Raw genomic sequence first — 17350 nt, forward strand, 5'->3', positions numbered from 1 at the left:
TGTAATACTATTGTTGATGAGAAAGAGGTGCGTACACCCACATGCACAGCTCCACATACATGCACACTAGATACAGTCTCAAACGAATGCAGACACACACAGCCACCCACGCACGTACAGCCCCATGCACACAGCTACATTCAGGCATGAAGCTACACATTCATGCACGCAGCTACACATACATGCACCTTACACATATATGCACGCAGCTACACATTCACGCACGCAGCTATGCACATTCATGCACCCAACTAAGCACATTCATGCACGCAGCTATACGTATACAGCACATGCATGCAGCTGCACAATCATGCATGCATCTACGCACATACATGCATGCAACTACACATTCATGTACGTAACTACACATTCATGCACGCAGCTACACGTATACAGCACATGCATGCAGCTGCACAATCATGCATGCATCTACGCACATACATGCATGCAGCCAGATGCTCAGCCACACACAAACACTATTACATCTGCACAGCCACACATGCACACAGTATATATCTCCCAAAACTCAAAGGTGTCTGAATTTCTCCTAATCTTTGCTGAGAATCCAACTGCTCACTTGCTCAGGCGAAGAGCAGCGTGTTTCCATCTGCATGTGCAGACTGCAGAGAAAACACGAGCAGACAGAGATCATGCGGCACGGTGACGCAGCGGTAAAGTTGCTGCCTCACAGCGTCAGAGGCCCGGGTTCGATCCCGGGTTCGGTGCTGTCTGTACGGAGTTTGCATGTTCTCTCTGTGGCTGCATGAGTTTTCTCCGGGTGCTCCGATTTCCTTGCACACTCCAGCGATGTGCAGGCTTGTAGGTTAATTGGTTTTGGTAAAAAATGTAAATTGTCCCTAGTGTGCAGGATAGTGCTAGTGTACAGGGATGATCAACGGTCGGTGCGAACGGCCTGTTTCTGCTCTGTATCTGTAAAGTGTAAAATAAAGAAACAGATCGGGCAGTGGCCCAGACTACTGGTGAGGAAAAGCGTGGGGTGAAGAATACGGCGACTGGAATGAGACACAAATTACACACGCATCACTGGGCAGCTCCTTCATTCTTCCTTTATATATCACAGCTGTACAGGTTTCTGTTAAACAAGTAACAATAAAATAATTTCTTACAATCTGGTTAAACCGCTATACTGGTGAATCATACACTATACATGTAAAGTTCCTACCTGTACATTTATACAACCTCTGAGCAACTAAAAAGGCAGCTATTTCTGATAAATATTTCAATAAAACCATTCCCACTTCTTTATTGTTTTTGTCCAGATGGAGAAGAAGTATTTAAAAAAATGAAACGACAATTGACATTTTTACAATTTTCTCAAGAAAGTGTTTTTTTTCCTTACAAAACAAAAACGAGTCCAGGCACCAGACATGAGACTTGGAAACCTGGGCTCTTTTAGTCTTCACCGTTACTTGAAAAACAAAACTATAAACTGGTCTGCAGAACAAATGCCTTTGTTAAAATACACTCCAACCATCCTGTTGCCCATAGAGGCAATCACTTCAGTAATAAATACACGGGAATTTGCTGCTGTACAGAGTAGGCGTTGCGACAGAAACTATCTGGTGTAAGCCCGTTCCTTTTTGGATTTCTCCAGTGCCTTGTCCATAGTTTTCTCATTCTCACCCCGGCATTTGGGACAGTACCATTTGCCCTTGGGCTTGTGGTGGAGACTCACACAGGAGAAGTGGAACCATTCGATGGGACACTCATCATTGTCACACCCAATCATCTCCCCGTACGAGACCTGGTTGCACAAGCAGTAAGTGGGCTCGTTGGGGTCGATGGGGAGGTCAGCGGGAGAGGCTTCCCTCTCCGCCTTGGCTTTGGACCTCTTCTTCTTCTTGGATGTCTTAGCTTTCTTCTCCTTGGGCATCCCGGCGCTGCTCTCCTCGTGGTCATGGTTGCTGGAGGTGTTCTCCCGGTTCTCATTGTTGCGCTGTCTCCTGGACCTCTTGGCGCAGGCTTTCTCCACGGGTGCCGCCCCCTCGTTCCTGGACCTGTCCACCGACGTCTTGCCATTGGCATCGTTGGTGTCGGTGCAGTTTTCGAAGAGCTCAACGTGGCCCTCTACCTGCCGGCTCCGGTTCTCCACCTGCTCCACCATCTGGTTGACTATCTGGATCTTCTCGTCGCCCAGCTCCTGGCTGCGGATCAGACCTCGCTGGATGTAGTGCAGGATCCGCCGCCGCTGCACCACGTCCGTCTCCCGCTTGTGCTTCTCGTAGTACTCATCCAGCTCCTTCAGGATGTCTGCAGAGACAGAGACCTGCATTATACACAGCCATCACCCTTCCACAGTCGATTTATCAGCCAACACAGCCCCCAAGGTGCACACAGCAAGCCCCCTTTATGTGCTTCCAATATGGTGCCCAACACAGGTGACTATTTGCATGCTAGCCACAGAAGCAGATCTCCAATGACATATTATAATCAGTCCATGCTCTTAAATCTCTATTCCTTCAGCAACATTTCTTACTTTAAATATGATCTTCTTAAACTCCTATTCCCTTGTCGTATCTTTACACTGTAAATGGCTCGATTGTTATCATGTATCATCTTTCTGCTGACTGGATAGCACACAAGAAAAGCTTTTCACTGTACCTCGGTACGTGTGACAATAAACTTAACTGAAAAGAAACAGCAGTACAATAACCAGACTCTCTGAACCACAAATATTGCTTGAATGATAAGTATTGCCCCAGACGAGAACAAAAAAAAAGGTATGGGATCTCTCAGTGGATGCAACCTCAATTAATGCCTCGATCACTCACAATGCAACATCCCTCACAATGCAATGTTCCCTCCAACCACATTTTAATGTTCCCTCAGCTCTGCCCCTTACACAGTGCTGCACTCCCTCGGCACCGCCCCGTGGTCAAGGAAAGAGTGTTCACGTCGCGGCCCTGTTTTCACCATACTTTCCACCAGCATGTACAAGAAGCACAAGACAGACACCATTGTATGCAGATGCTGAGAAGTGTGCTCAACTCTGGGTGAACAATTTCTAATCTTGTGTGTGGACTCGATAAGAAGAAGCACTGCCCCTTCCACAGTTAGACTGTTGGGCAAGCCTATGGCTGCTCTGTTCTCAGCTCCATCACTCCCCTCTCTCCTAGTATCCCACTACTCCCCTGTAGTTAAAATATCCAGCATTCTCTGACTGGAATTTATTCCTACTCTAGAGCTCTCTCTGGGAGAAAGTCCCAAAGATTCCCAACCAATCCTCGTCTCTTTCTTCAACTTAAATGATTCTGAAACCATGCATCTTCAGTCCCCAATACTCCACAAAAGGGAGCATCCCCTCAGCATTCACCTTGTCAGTCCTCCCCAGAGTCTTCTCACCAATGAATGCAGCCACAACCTGTCTTCCTACCCCAACCTCTTCGTCCCAAGAATCACCCAGCAACCATGAAGGGTCCTGACCCAAAACGACACCTATCCATGTTCTCCAGCAAAGGTACACAAACATGCTGGAGAAACTCAGCGGGTGCAGCAGCATCTATGGAGCGAAGGAAATAGGCGACATTTCAGGCCGAAACACTTCTTCAGAATTCATGTTCTCCAGCAATACTGCTGACCCACTGAGTTATTCCAGAACACCCTGTGCTTTTGTATATTATTCATAATTCCTTAAATGGGGAGATCAAAATGTCCTCAAATGATCAAAATCCAGGGACTTACCATTCACAGGTCCATGGACCCGTGAGGTACTGAGAGTGTGGAAATTATTCTCAAAAACTGCAGATGCTGGAAATCTGAAACAAAAGCAGAACATGCTGGAAACTCAGCAGGTCAGGCAGCATCTGGGAAGAGAGAAGTTTCATGTCTGACTTCCTTCATCAGAATCTCCTGACAAAACTTCAATCCGAAACGTTAATAGTTTATTTCTCCACAGATGCTACCTGACCTGCGGAGTATTTCCAGCATTTACTGTGAGTATGGACCAGTGTGCGGCTGGAGCTGGCAAGAGGAACTACAAACTCCGAACCAGCTGCTCCGGTTTCCTCCCACATCCCAGACCTGTGGTTTTGTAGATGTATTGGCCTCTTTAAACTGCCACGAGTAGGCAGGGAGTGGATGCGAAAGTGGGATAAGATAGATTCAGATTCAATTTTAATTGTCATTATCAGTGTACAGTACAGAGACAACGAAATGCATTTAGCATCTCCCTTGAAGAGCGACATAGCAAACGATTAGAATAAAAAATAAATAATAAGTGACGGGGGCATGGTGATTGGCAGTCACCAGGGTGGGGTAGTGTGATGCTTAGACAGTACGAGGACGCCACGGAAAGAACCAGTTGCTCGACCTGCTGGTTCGGCAACGGAAGACCTGTAGCGCTCCCGGATGTAGGAGGGGTAAACATTGCCATGGTTGGGTGATAGCAGTCCTTGGCGATGCTGAGCGCCCTCCGCAGACAGCGCTTATTTTGGACAGACTCAATGGAGGACTTAGTGGAACCGGTGATGGCGTTGGGCATTTTCACCACCAAAACCATGCAATGCCTTCCGGTCGGAGACAGAGCAGTTGCCATACCATACTGTGATGCAGTTGGTAAGGATGCTCTCGATGGTGCAGCGGTAGAAGTTCACCAGGATCTGAGGAGACAGATGGACCTTCTTCAGTCTCCTCAGGAAGAAGAGACGCTGATGAGCCTTCTTGATCAGAGTAGAGGTATTGTGGGTCCAAGAGAGGTCATCGGAGATGTTGACTCCCAGGAACCTGGAGCTAGAAACAGGTTCCACCTCCGTCCCGTTAATGTGGATGGGGGTGTGCGTGCCGCCTCTGGACTTCCTGAAGTCTACAATGAGCTCCTTGGTCTTCTAGAACTAGTGTGAAAGGGTGATCGATGGTCGGCGTGGACTCGGTGGGCCAAACAGGCTTGTTACCATGCTGTATCTCAAAAGTCAGAAATGAGTTAGGGCTGCAGTGTGAGTGTGATGCTTTGACAGGACGACACTTACACACCAGTTGTAATATCTGTGAAAGATTAAGCGACGAATGTCACTGCAATCATTGCCATGGTGCCTCACATGTTTTTTTCCTATCTAAGGGAAGACTATGCCTCTATTTCTCACAAATAACAACGACTTAGTGTACACAATGCATGGCCTGTATCCAATGAAACAGAATCAAAACCACTCTATTCTAATAACCTTCAATAATTATCTGCTGTACCTGCATAGTTCCTTCATTCTGCAACTTTTGCAGTCTTGTTCTGTTTCATTTTTCATTCTTCCTTCCAAAGTGGAGGACTTCACATTTCCCACATTATATTCCACCTGTCCCATATCCTTTTTACAAGTTATGCCCTCTTCACAACTTGCCAATTCACCTGTATTTGTACAATCAAATTTACCCACAATGGGCTTGGTCCCTTAATGCAAGAGATTAATGATTATTCTAAATAATTGTAGCACTGATTCTTATGGTCTACTTGATTGCCATTTATAATTTATTTATCCTGTTGGATTTGCCACTTCCACATCTGTGTCAATATATTAACCCCAACACATTCCTATCTGGTGCACGAACCGATTTTTGTAGCACCATATCAAATGCTTTCTGGAAATTCAAAACACTACACCCACCTGTTCCCCTTTACACACCATGATTGTTACATCCTCAAAGAACACCAGCAAATTTGTTGCACAGAGCTTCCCTTTCATCCCAGCTTTTGCCAGATTACTTTATAAACTGCCTGTTATCACAACCTTAATGAAAGACTCCAGCATTTTGCCAGGGACAGGAGTCAAGCGACAATCTATCGTTTCTTTCTTTGTCTCCCTCCTTTACCAAATGTCACATTTTCTGATCCTCTGGGATCTCTCTAGAGTGTAGGGAATTTTGATGGATTTCCTTTAAGACCCCAGGATGCTACTTTTCCTCTTAGGTTAGCCATTTCCTCATCTGTGCCAATATATGAACCCCATTCTCATCTGGTGCTGTGACCAATTTATGTAGCTCCATTCGTTTGGATAGTACTTTTCCCTCTGCGATAGAGGCAAGTTCTAAGGTCCTCCATCCCTATAATTCAAGACTCATCTATACTCCCAAGCTTTTCCTGACGTCCTCTGAGTGAGGGCTACATGTATATATGTTTGTAGTCTGTTTTGTTGTGCTATTCTTATAACAAATGTAAAGCACTTTGGCCAACGAGAGTTGTTTTTTTAAATGTGCTATATAAATAAATGTGACTTGACTTGAATGTGACTATAATCCCTTGACTAGGTATGTGTAGAAAAGAACTGCAGATGCTGGTTTAAATCGAGAATAGACAGAAAATGCTGGAGTAACTTCAGTAGAAGAGCTACTCCAGCATTCTGAAGAGGGTCTCGACCTGAAACGTCACCCATTCCTTCTCTCCAGAGATGCTGCCTGTCCCACTGTTACTCCAGTATTTTGTGTTTGTCTTAAGTAGGAATTATTGGTCTCAACTACCATTAACTCCTTCCAAAATAATTTGCAATCTCTGCCATTTCTCTAGTCCCCAATTTTAATTATTTTGAATGGCTCCCAATGGAGCAACGTTTACTTTTTGCCATTCCTCTTCCCTTCCCGGGTGTTCAGTTTGTATTATATGTTAGATCACTCTCGCCTCCTCTCTACGTTTTTGACAAATACCGGGGCCCCCCCTCCCCACTTTCCCCGGAGCGCAGTTTCAAATGCCTGAGCTGTTGCAGCCGCACCGTTGCAGAGCCAGTCCAGGGTAGCAAGAGCCAGAGAAGGAGCCGAGTACAAACAGCTCAGTGAAAGGACCTAAAATGGAGAACAAGCGGCATCCCCGGCGAGTGCCCGCCCACCGCCTCGATTGACAGGTTCGTCCACCAATCCCCGTCGGGGGGACGCACCACAGCGGCGACGTCGTGCGTCAGCTCTCACCGCGGGGCACCTGATTAGCATACGTGCGTCGACCCAGCCCCTTCTAGTGATTGGCACGCAGAACGCCCAATCAGAACACCCGGGACCGCCCACTGTCCTGATCCGCCTTTCCAGTGCGCGACTGGCAGCCTAAGAGGTCCCGCCCCCATGACTGAGTGACTGACAGCCAACAACGCAAAGTAGCGTCCTACTACTAATCCCGCCCCCGCACTGATTGCCAGCTCAGTCCGCCTATTAGGAGACGGGCAGCAGCCAACAAGGAAACCGGCGGCAGCCAATGAGCACGGAGGAGGTGGGTCTATGTTAATGAGACAGGGTGCTATAAGTAAGGCCGCAGCACGGCGGCTTCTGAGCGCGGCGGCGCCGCTCGGAGCAAGCGGTGTCTGTGTAGCGCTCTCTGGTTCGACACACATCCAGCTGCCAAGCTACCCTCCGCCGTCCCGTTACCCGCAACTTCCGCACACACCCGCCCCCTTTCCTCCGAAGGGCCCCCTTCGCCACGAAGCAGCCGTCTCGTCGCCGGCCGAGGGTCTGGATGTCAGCGCTAAGTCGGGGAGAGTGTGCGATCGCCACCCGCCGACACTCATACAGCCCCGTTAAAGAGACTCACTGACGGAGGGAAAGAGGGCGGGCATGAGATCCGAAGCTGAGAACTGACGGCCCTTTCGTTTCTTCCCCCACCACGCTCGCTGCCCGGCTCCCAAACCCCGGACCGGTCTGCCTCTTCACTACTCCTCTGCGTCGCTGACTGTCGGACATTTATTCCTCTTTCTGCCAAAATGGCTGAGTGCTGGAACGGCTCTTTTGTTCGGCCCGCCCCAGTGCTGCAGCAGCTTGGTGGGGGTCGGGCTCGTACCCCAGTTCTTACCTTGGTATTTAGCATCGATTTCCCTCATCAGAGAAACGTTCCTCTGGAGATCGAAAGGCAGAGACTCGATTGAATCCAGATAGTCCTCCACATAGTTCACAGCGTGCAGCTGCTCCCCGTTCGCAGGACTCAGCATCTTGCAAGCTACATTTGTTATTTGTTGGGGCAGAAGGGGTGGGGAGCAGGCGGACTTTCCTTGGGCCACACTCGCTCACTCACTCGGTCTATGCAAGCCTCAGCCCCTCACTCTCGCTCACTCCGCCTTTCTCTTTTACGGAAAAAATAAACAACCAATTTTGAAAAGGCACAGCGGAGACAGAAAGAGGGAAGCGTGGATTGGAAAGGTCTTTCCTTTTACACTGCCGTGTGGGCACAGCCTCTTTGCCCTCAGTGCCCCCTCCACCCTTGCACAGTCCGATCCCAATCCCGGGGCTTTGAATCCAACGTGGAAACAGCGAACCCAGTTTGAAACACTTGGGAAACACTCGGGAGGACAGCACGCATGCGCACCGGCGCTGCTCATTTGCATAGCATTGTGACGTCGGCGGGTAGCCGCCGCCGCCGCTCGCGCCCGTCCGTCTGACATTCGCCTTCCCTTCTTTATTTTTACTTTAGCTTCCATAACATATCCACAACGTTGTATTAAAATTGCATGCGTGCTAAGATGCTGCATATATATGTTTGCGCTTGTTTCCACCGACGCTTTGCTCAAGGAAAGCTAATTTAGTCCGTGATCGGGATCATGGTTCACCCTATAACGTGCCCCGTTGCCCATCACTGGCATGGCGTTGACCAATGGGCGGCGCCGGGAGGCGGGAGCTGCAGCCACCTCCAGCCCGCCCATCTGCCGTCGCTGCCAGCGATGTGGAATGCGCATGTATTGCCGCAATGGCGTCTGGGAGTTGCAGTCATCTGATTCACTACATCCCTGCAGCCAACGCGGGATAGACTACAAGTCCCAGCGGGCTGCGGGCAGGAGCGGGACCACATTTAAATTTTGCGGGCACAGACCCGCGATTGAAAGGTCACTTGCTGCAATTGAGCTTCACTTTGCCTGCGCATGTGAAGTTGCTACAGGGCAACTTGTTGCTCGGATTTGAAATGATTTAGAGTCATACAGCGTGGAAACCTGCCGACACCGGGGGCAACACGCCCCATCTAACCTAGTCCACCTGCCTGCGTTTGGCCCATGGCATATCCCTCTAAACCCGTCCTATCCATGTACGTGCCCAAATGTTTCTTAAATGTTGCGATAGTCCCTGCCTCCACGACCTCCTCCGGCAGCTCGTTCCATACACCCACCATTAATAAAGTTAACACTCAAGTTCCTATTAAAGCAATGTCATTTGGTTCTCGACCCTACTCTGGGCAAGAGACTGCGTTTTGCCGATCTGTTGCTCCCGTGATTGTGTTTCCTAAGACACAATGTGTGGGAAGAAACTGCAGATGTAATATGTAATACGAATATGTGTGTGTTTATGATTGTGTTTATAGTATCTTTGTTTGTTTGTCTTTTTGCACAAAGTCCGCGAGCATTGCCACTTTTCATTTCACTGCACATCTCGAATGTGTACGTGACGAATAAACTTGACTTGACTTGACATGCTGGTTTAGACCGAAGATAGACACGAAAATGCTGGAGTAATTCAGCGGACCAGACCGAATCTCTGGAGAGTAGGGGTGGGTGGCGTTTCGGGTCTGAAGAAGTCGACCCAAAACGTCACCCATTCCTTTTTTTCCCAGAGATGTCCCGCTGAGTACTCCAGCAATTTGCATCTATTCTACCCGAGGACACAATGGTGCATTCTGTGAAATGGTTATCGTTCGAGTGCATCCCCAGCGACTGTCCCCGACGAACCCCATCCCCGAGTACGGATGTGTCTGTCGCCTGTGCAGGAAGGAACTGCAGATGCTGGTTTACACCGAAGATAGACACAACATGCTGGAGTAACTCGGCGGGACAGGCGGCATCTCTGGAGAGAAGGAATGGGTGACGTTTCGGGTCGAGACCCTTCTTCACACCTTACCCTTCTCTATCTCCTTCTTCTCTGACTCTCATTCTCACTCTAAAGAAGGGTCTCGGACTGAAGTGTCACCCTTTGTTTCTCTGCAGAGATGCTGCCTGTCCCGCTGAGTTACTGCAGCATTTTGTGTGTGTGTGTGTATCAGGCGGGTTGACAGGGGGCGGTGCAGGACGCCCATTTCCGGAAGGTTGGGGTTGGGGCGACCGGTGTGTGTGTGCGCTCGCTCGGCCTGCGGCCTCCTCCGTTTGCTGTGACATGAGCCGACTGCTAGGCCGCTGGCGTAATGTAGCCGGGCTACGGCGCCTGTTGGCCCCGGCGAGCGGGGAGCAAGCCCGAGGCCTGTGCTCGGAGCGGCCCAGCGACAGTGGCGGAGCCGAGAACGATCAGGGGGCCGTCTTGCGAGTCTACAACGCCCGGTCACGGAGCAAGCAGCCGCTGGTCCTGGCCGCGCCTGCCATCGCCTCCTGGTACCGGTGGCGCGGCGCTCCCTCATCCTCTTCCCCGGGCCCTCCCACAGCGCGGCGACCCTCACCAAAGATACTAGAGGAGCTGGTATCTTTGATCCCCACCCCTCTTCCCTCCCCCCCCCCCCCCTCTTCCCCCCCCCCCCCTCTCTCTCCCCCCCTCCCCCTCTCCCCCCCCCCCCCCCCTCCCTCCCCCCCCCCCCCCCCCCCCCCCCCCCCACCCCCTCCTCCCCCCCCCCCCCTCTCTCCCCCCCCCCCCCCCCTCCCCCCCCCCCCCCCCCCACTCCCCCCCCCCCTCTCTCCCCCCTCCCCCTCCCCGCTCCCCCCTCTCCCTCCCCCCCCCCCTCTCTCCCTCCCCTCTCTCCCCCCCCCCTCCCCCCACCCTCTCCCCTCTCCCCCCCCCCCTCCCCTCCCAACCCCCCCTCTCCACCCCCCCACCCTCCCCCCTCCCCCCTCTCTCCCCCCCCCTCCCCCCCTCTCCCTCCTCCTCTCTCCCCCCCCTCTCTCCGCCCCTCTCTCCCCCCTCCACCTCTCCCCCCCCCACCCATCACTCTCCTCTCTCTCCCCTCCTCTCCTCTCTCTCCTTCTCCCCCCTCTCTCCCCCCCCTCTCTCCTCTTCTCTTCCCCCTTCTCTCCTCTTTCTCCCCCCTCCTCTCCTCTTTCCCCCCCCCTCTCCCCCCCTTCTCCCTCCCCCTTCTCTCTCTCCCCCCCTCTCTCTCCTCCCCTCTCCCTCGCTCTTTCTCCTCCCTCGCACTACCCCCCTCTACCTCTCTCTCCCTCCTCTCTCTGTTCCCCTACCCCCACACGGCGCGGATCAGCGCTCCCCCGGCTATTGATCCTAAATAGAATAGTGAGTTTAAGTGAGTGGGAATAAAGTTGGCAGGTGTTGGATAATGCGGGGGAAGAATGAAGAAAACAAATTGCTATTTAAATATTGTAAGTAAATTGTGGGACGTTGAGAATTCTGGAGCATGCAAGTAAGGAAGCTTTGAACATTTGGGATTGCTGATCAGACAGCATCCGGTATATAGTGTGCAGTTATGGTCACCTTATTTAAGGAAGGATGTGCTTGTGTTGGAGGCAAAACAGACAACGTTCCTGGGTTAATTACAGAGATGAACGTTTTGGCTTTTCAAGAGAGGTTGGTTATACCTGCTGGAGTTTAGAAAAAATAGAGATGTTATTGAACCATCAAGGTTTGTGAGCGACATGCCAATACACATGTCGAGTCAGAGTGTTTGTAACTAAATGCAGTTTTTAAAATAAAGAAGAAATTGCACTATTTTTTGACAGTCCCACATCTTTGTAACTCATTACTCCAAATGATTGTTCTTGTGCAAGTGAAGCCATTGAATAAATTCAAGGTGGAAGATAAGGGGAGAGAAAAGGAAAGTGTTGTAGGATCAAAAGGCTGGATCAGCCATGACTTTATTAAATAGCCGAGAAGGCATTTTGGGTAGCTTCGCCTATATCCATCTGTACTGCCTGTCTGGTGCAGAGTAGGTTATTGGCAACCAGGTATACGATGTGTTTACATTTCAGAAGGCTCTGGATAATGTACCACATAAGCAATTGGTAAAGAAGGTTGGAGTGTGTGAAATAGGTGGTATGGATTGAAAATTGGTTAACAGAAAACAAAGAGTAGGAAGAAACTGCCTTTTCCAGCATGGTAGGCTAGGCTGTGACTAGTGGGGTACTGCAAGGGACAATGGTTGGCTAAAGCTACTCTGAATCTGCATCAACATTTTGGCTGAGGAAGCAGGTGATGCAGGTGTCAGAGGTTATGGGGAGAAGGCAGGAGAATGGAGTCGGGAGGGAGAGATAGATTAGGGATTGCATGGCAGTGTAGACTTGAAGGGTCGAATGGCCTATTTCTGCTCCTATCACTTACGATCTTATGATGACAATATCTCCAAGTTTGCTGATAAACCAGGTAGGATTGCAAGGAGTGAGGAGAATGTGAAATGGCTTCAAGGAAGTATACAGAAGGCAGGTGATAGAAAATAATGTGGAAAATTGTAAGGACATCAAACTTTGTGCAAACAAAAAAGCTTTTGAACATGGAAGTTTTGGAAATATTGATATGCACAGGGGCCAAGATGTCCATGTATAAAAGGTGCATAGCTAACGTGCAGACAAAGTAAGCAATTAGAAAGGCTAGTGGTCTGGAATGAAAGATTCTTTTATTATAGTAATTATAGGGCAAGTTTTGGTTCCCTTACCCGAAAGATATACTTGTCAAAGAGAGAGTAACAAAAATTTATGAGATTAATTCCAGGAGTGTCATGTTTGTTCTATGGGGAGAGATTGAGTTGAATTTAAAATGAGAGGTGATCTTACTGAAACTTACAAAGTTCTTGATAGGCTGTGTGTAAGGCAGATGTATCCCCTTGCTGGAGAGCCCAGAACTGGGCAGTGTACAATTAGGACTATGATGCAGAGGCAGTTCTTTGCTCTATAGTAAATTATCTGAATTTTTCTCCCAAGGAGAGCTGTGGAGGATTAGCCATAGTTTTAATTCAAAGTAGAGAATGACAGATTTTTGGATATTAGGGGATACATGGATAGTGCAAGACAACGAGCTGAGCTAAAAGGTCAGTTGTGAGTTGTGATGTTGATGAATGGTGGCGCACACTAGCCCTGGAATTATGGCATGCTCCCAAGGATTTTTTTCCCTACATTGGCCCTTGCCTCTAGGACAACCCCTCCCTGCACATCCCCTCCTGCCAATAGAGCAATTCCTCTGCCCCCTGCCAGTGGTGCCTTCCTTCAGTGCTTATACCCTTCCATTAATGCCCCTGATGGTCCCATGCCTCCCCCTACATTAGTTGGAAATGATCATCAAAAGAAATGTTAAACGTGATAATGTTCATGCATGTAAATTGTAAGTCTCTTTTTGAAGTTTGTGCTTGAAATAATATTTGGCTTCTGCTGTTTTGGAAATGGTCTTATTGTGGGTTTTTTGACAGGTATAGCTGTGGGCCGACAGTCTATGACCATGCTCACATTGGACACGCAAGGTAAACAAAAAAAAAAGACAGCTTATTGTGGAAATTCAAATTATTCCTTTGAGAAATCTATAAAGTATAAACCAGGTAGTCGGAGATTCAGGCTCAAAATTAAGCAGTGTACGTGCTGGAGCTCTGAAATAACGTGTCTGGGGCAAAGGGAAAGGCCAGTGATGGAATAGGAGGCAGGAGATGGAGGTCTAAATGATAGTCGTAAGCAGCTCTGGAAACTGAAAATTGGTCTGGAAGTGGTGTAAGTGGGAATGGTGAAATTGAATAATCTGAAATTGTTGAATTGTAAATTAAATCTGGATTACTGACAAACCTCCGGGGGGAAAAAATGAGGAGCTGTTGCTCAGGTTTACAGATTATAGGACATACCCTGGTTCATCATTTATCCCTGCTTTCTTCAAAATGTCCAACTTATTCTGAAATTTTGAAACAAAGGTTTGCAGATGCTGGTTTACCCAAAAGGACACAAAATTCTGGGGTAACTCAACAGGTCGGGCAACATCTCTGGAGAACGTGGATAGCTGACGTTTCGGGTCGGGACCCTTCTTCAGACTGATTGTGGAAGAAGGCTCCTGACCTGAGACATTGCCTGTTCATGTTCTCTGTTTTCTGAAATTTAGAGTTTTCCCTCAGCTGATCCCAGATGAAAGCCTTTTCCATTGAGAAGAACAAGCTCGTATTTATTTATTTTAAAATATTTTTATTTATTAGAAGTACAGTAAGTTACAGTAGTACAAGCCACATAAATCTTATTACATTTATTGTACCCCTTCATTTTCTAAGCTTTAAGGAAAGATAAATGTAAAGAAAGTGAGAGAGAGTTATGTTAGTGAAAGAGTGATCAAAAAGAAAAACCCATTAAACCAATAGTTAGAGAAGAAAGGTAAGAAATAGGCTAAAGGAAAGAAAGAAAAAGAAACACTATTCAATTCAACTTTAATGTCATTGCACAAATACAAGTATGGGTACAACGAAATGCAGTTTAGCGTCAGTCCGTAGTAATAGTGCAATATAGAAATAAAAATACAGAATAAGCAAACAATGTTGACGGAGAGACTGGATAAATCTATCGGCGGGACTCCGAGTTCAGCAATGTGATAGTGTTGTTGTAGAAGCTGTTCCTCATCCTACTAGTACGAGACCTGAGGCTCCTGTACCGCCTCCCTGATGGGAGGAGGGCAAACAGTCCATGGTTGGGGTGGGAGGGGTCTTTGATGATCACAAGCTCTATTATGAAAACCGCGCAAAAAGGGATATACCAACTTCGTATTTTTCATCCCCCCCCTTACCAGATCCTGACACCATTTCTTTTTTAAAGTACTGTTGCACCTTATACTTGTAGTAAGTCGATAAATGCAGACCACGTCTTTTGGAAGTAGTCTGATTTCTGCGGCCGCAAAAGAGACTCCAGGATGGTATGTTGCCTCCCTGGTGCAAGGGTCAGGGATGTCACTGAACGGCTGCAGAACATTCTGGAGGGGGAGGGTGAACAGCCAGTTGTCGTGGTGCATATTGGCACCAACGATATAGGTAAAAAAAGGGATGAGGTCCTACAGGATGAATTTAGGGAGCTAGGAGATAAGCTTAAAAGTAGGACCTCAAAGGTAATAATCTCTGGATTACTACCAGTACCACGGGCCAGTCAGAGCAGAAATAGGAGGATATTGCAGATGAATACGTGGCTTGAAAAATGGTGCAAGGGGGAGGGATTCAAATTTTTAGGGCATTGGAACCAGTTCTGGGGGAGGTGGGACCAGTACAAACAGGACGGTCTGCACCTGGGCTGGAATGGAACCAATGTCCTTGGGGGGGTGTTTGCTACTGCTGTCGGGGAGGATTTAAACTAATGTGGCAGGGGGATGGGTACAAGAGCAGAGGGGCAGGGGGGTGTAAAATGAAGGTAGAAGCAATAGGTAGCAAGGTGAAAAGTAAAAGTGGCAGGCAGACAAAACCAGGGCAAAAATCAAAAAGGGCCACTTTTCAGCATAATTGTATAAGGGGTAAGAGCGTTGTAAAAACAAGCCTGAAGGCTTTGTGTCTCAATGCAAGGAGTATTCGTAATAAGGTGGATGAGTTGAACGTGCAGATAGCCATTAATGATTATGATATAGTTGGGATCACGGAGACATGGCTCCAGGGTGACCAAGGCTGGGAGCTGAACATCCAGGGATATTCAATATTCAGGAGGGATAGAGAGAAAGGAAAAGGAGGTGGGGTATTGTTGCTGGTTAGAGAGGAGATTAACGCAATGGAAAGGAAGGACATTAGTTTGGAGGATGTGGAATCGGTATGGGTAGAGCTGCGAAACAATAAGGGGCAGAAAACGCTGGTGGGTGTTGTGTACAGGCCACCTAACAGTAGTAGTGAAGTTGGAGATGGTATCAAACAGGAAATTAGAAATGCTTGCGACAAAGGCAAAGCAGTTATAATGGGTGACTTCAATCTACATATAGATTGGGTGAATCAAACTGGCAGGGGTGCTGAGGAAGAGGATTTCTTGGAATGTATGCGGGATAGTTATCTAAACCAACATGTAGAGGAACCAACGAGAGAGCTGGCTATTTTAGACTGGGTATTGAGTAATGAGGAAGGGTTAGTTAGTAGTCTTGTTGTGCGTGGCCCCTTGGGCAAGAGTGACCATAATATGGTTGAGTTCTTCATTAGGATGGAGAGTGACATTGTTAATTCAGAAACAATGGTTTTGAACTTAAAGAAAGGTAACTTTGAGGGTATGAGACGTGAATTGGCCAAGATTGACTGGCAATTAATTCTAAAAGGGTTGACGGTGGATATGCAATGGAAGGCATTTAAAGACTGCATGGATGAACTACAAAAATTGTTCATCCCAGTTTGGCAAAAGAATAAATCAGGCAAGGTAGGGCATCCATGGATAACAAGGCAAATCAGGGATAGTATCAATGCAAAGGATGATGCGTACAAACTAGCCAGAAAAAGCAGCATACCGGAGGACTGGGAGAAATTCAGAGACCAGCAGAGGAGGACGAAGGGCTTAATTAGGAAAGGAAAAATGGATTATGAAAGAAAAACTGGCAGGGAACATAAAAACTGACTGCAAAAGTTTTTATAGATATGTGAAAAGAAAGAGATTAGTTAAAACAAATGTAGGTCCCTTGCAGTCAGAAACAGGTGAGTTGATCATGGGGAACCAGGATATGGCGGACCAATTGAATAACTACTTTGGTTCCGTCTTCACTAAGGAAGACATAAATGATCTGCCGGAAATAGCAGGGGCCCGCGGGTCAAAGGAGGTGGAGGAATTGAGTGAAATCCAGGTTAGTCGGGAAGTGGTGTTGGGTAAATTGAATGGATTAAAGGCTGATAAATCCCCAGGGCCAGATAGGCTGCATCCCAGAGTACTTAAGGAAGTAGCTCCAGAAATAGTGGATGCATTAGTAATAATCTTTCAAAACTCCTTAGATTCTGGAGTAGTTCCAGAGGATTGGCGGGTAGCAAACGTAACCCCACTTTTTAAGAAGGGAAGGAGAGAGAAAACGGGGAATTACAGACCAGTTAGCCTAACATCGGTAGTGGGGAAACTGCTAGAGTCAGTTATTAAAGATGGGATAGCAGCACATTTGGAAAGTGGTGAAATCATTGGACAAAGTCAGCATGGATTTACGAAAGGTAAATCATGTCTGACGAATCTTATAGAATTTTTCGAGGATGTAACTAGTAGCGTGGATAGGGGAGAACCAGTGGATGTGGTGTATCTGGACTTCCAGAAGGCTTTCGACAAGGTCCCACATAAGAGATTAGTATACAAACTTAAAGCACATGGCATTGGGGGTTCAGTATTGATGTGGATAGAGAACTGGCTGGCAAACAGGAAGCAAAGAGTAGGAGTAAACGGGTCCTTTTCACAATGGCAGGCAGTGACTAGTGGGGTACCGCAAGGCTCAGTACTGGGACCCCAGCTATTTACAATATATATTAATGATCTGGATGAGGGAATTGAAGGCAATATCTCCAAGTTTGCGGATGACACTAAGCTGGGGGGCAGTGTTAGGTGTGAGGAGGATGCTAGGAGACTGCAAGGTGACTTGGATAGGC

The 17350-nt window shown here is 48.0% G+C and overlaps 2 protein-coding genes across 3 annotated transcripts in view; one reads left to right on the forward strand and one right to left on the reverse strand.

Annotated features, from left to right (window-relative positions):
• Positions 1-1053: 1053 nt before the first annotated feature.
• ing1 (inhibitor of growth family, member 1) lies at positions 1054-8424 on the reverse strand. Its single transcript, XM_055636622.1, has 2 exons — positions 7772-8424; positions 1054-2271 (listed from the first exon to the last, which is right to left on the reverse strand). The coding sequence occupies exons 1-2, from the start codon at positions 7905-7907 to the stop codon at positions 1577-1579; spliced, it is 831 nt and encodes a 276-aa protein (XP_055492597.1). The 5' UTR covers positions 7908-8424; the 3' UTR covers positions 1054-1576.
• Positions 8425-9968: 1544 nt separating this feature from the next.
• The window catches only part of cars2 (cysteinyl-tRNA synthetase 2, mitochondrial), a 50246-nt gene continuing 42864 nt past the window's right edge, over positions 9969-17350 (forward strand). The window contains exons 1-2 of one of the 2 annotated variants that reach the window (XM_055636617.1): positions 9969-10262; positions 13229-13279. In XM_055636617.1, the coding sequence (XP_055492592.1) occupies positions 10051-10262; positions 13229-13279 (263 nt within the window). In that variant the 5' untranslated portion in view covers positions 9969-10050. The remainder of the gene's footprint in view (positions 10263-13228; positions 13280-17350) is intronic. The other variant, XM_055636618.1, reaches the window with a different exon arrangement.

This window comes from Leucoraja erinacea, chromosome 6 (genome assembly GCF_028641065.1).
Source record: "Leucoraja erinacea ecotype New England chromosome 6, Leri_hhj_1, whole genome shotgun sequence".
NCBI lineage: Eukaryota > Metazoa > Chordata > Chondrichthyes > Rajiformes > Rajidae > Leucoraja > Leucoraja erinaceus.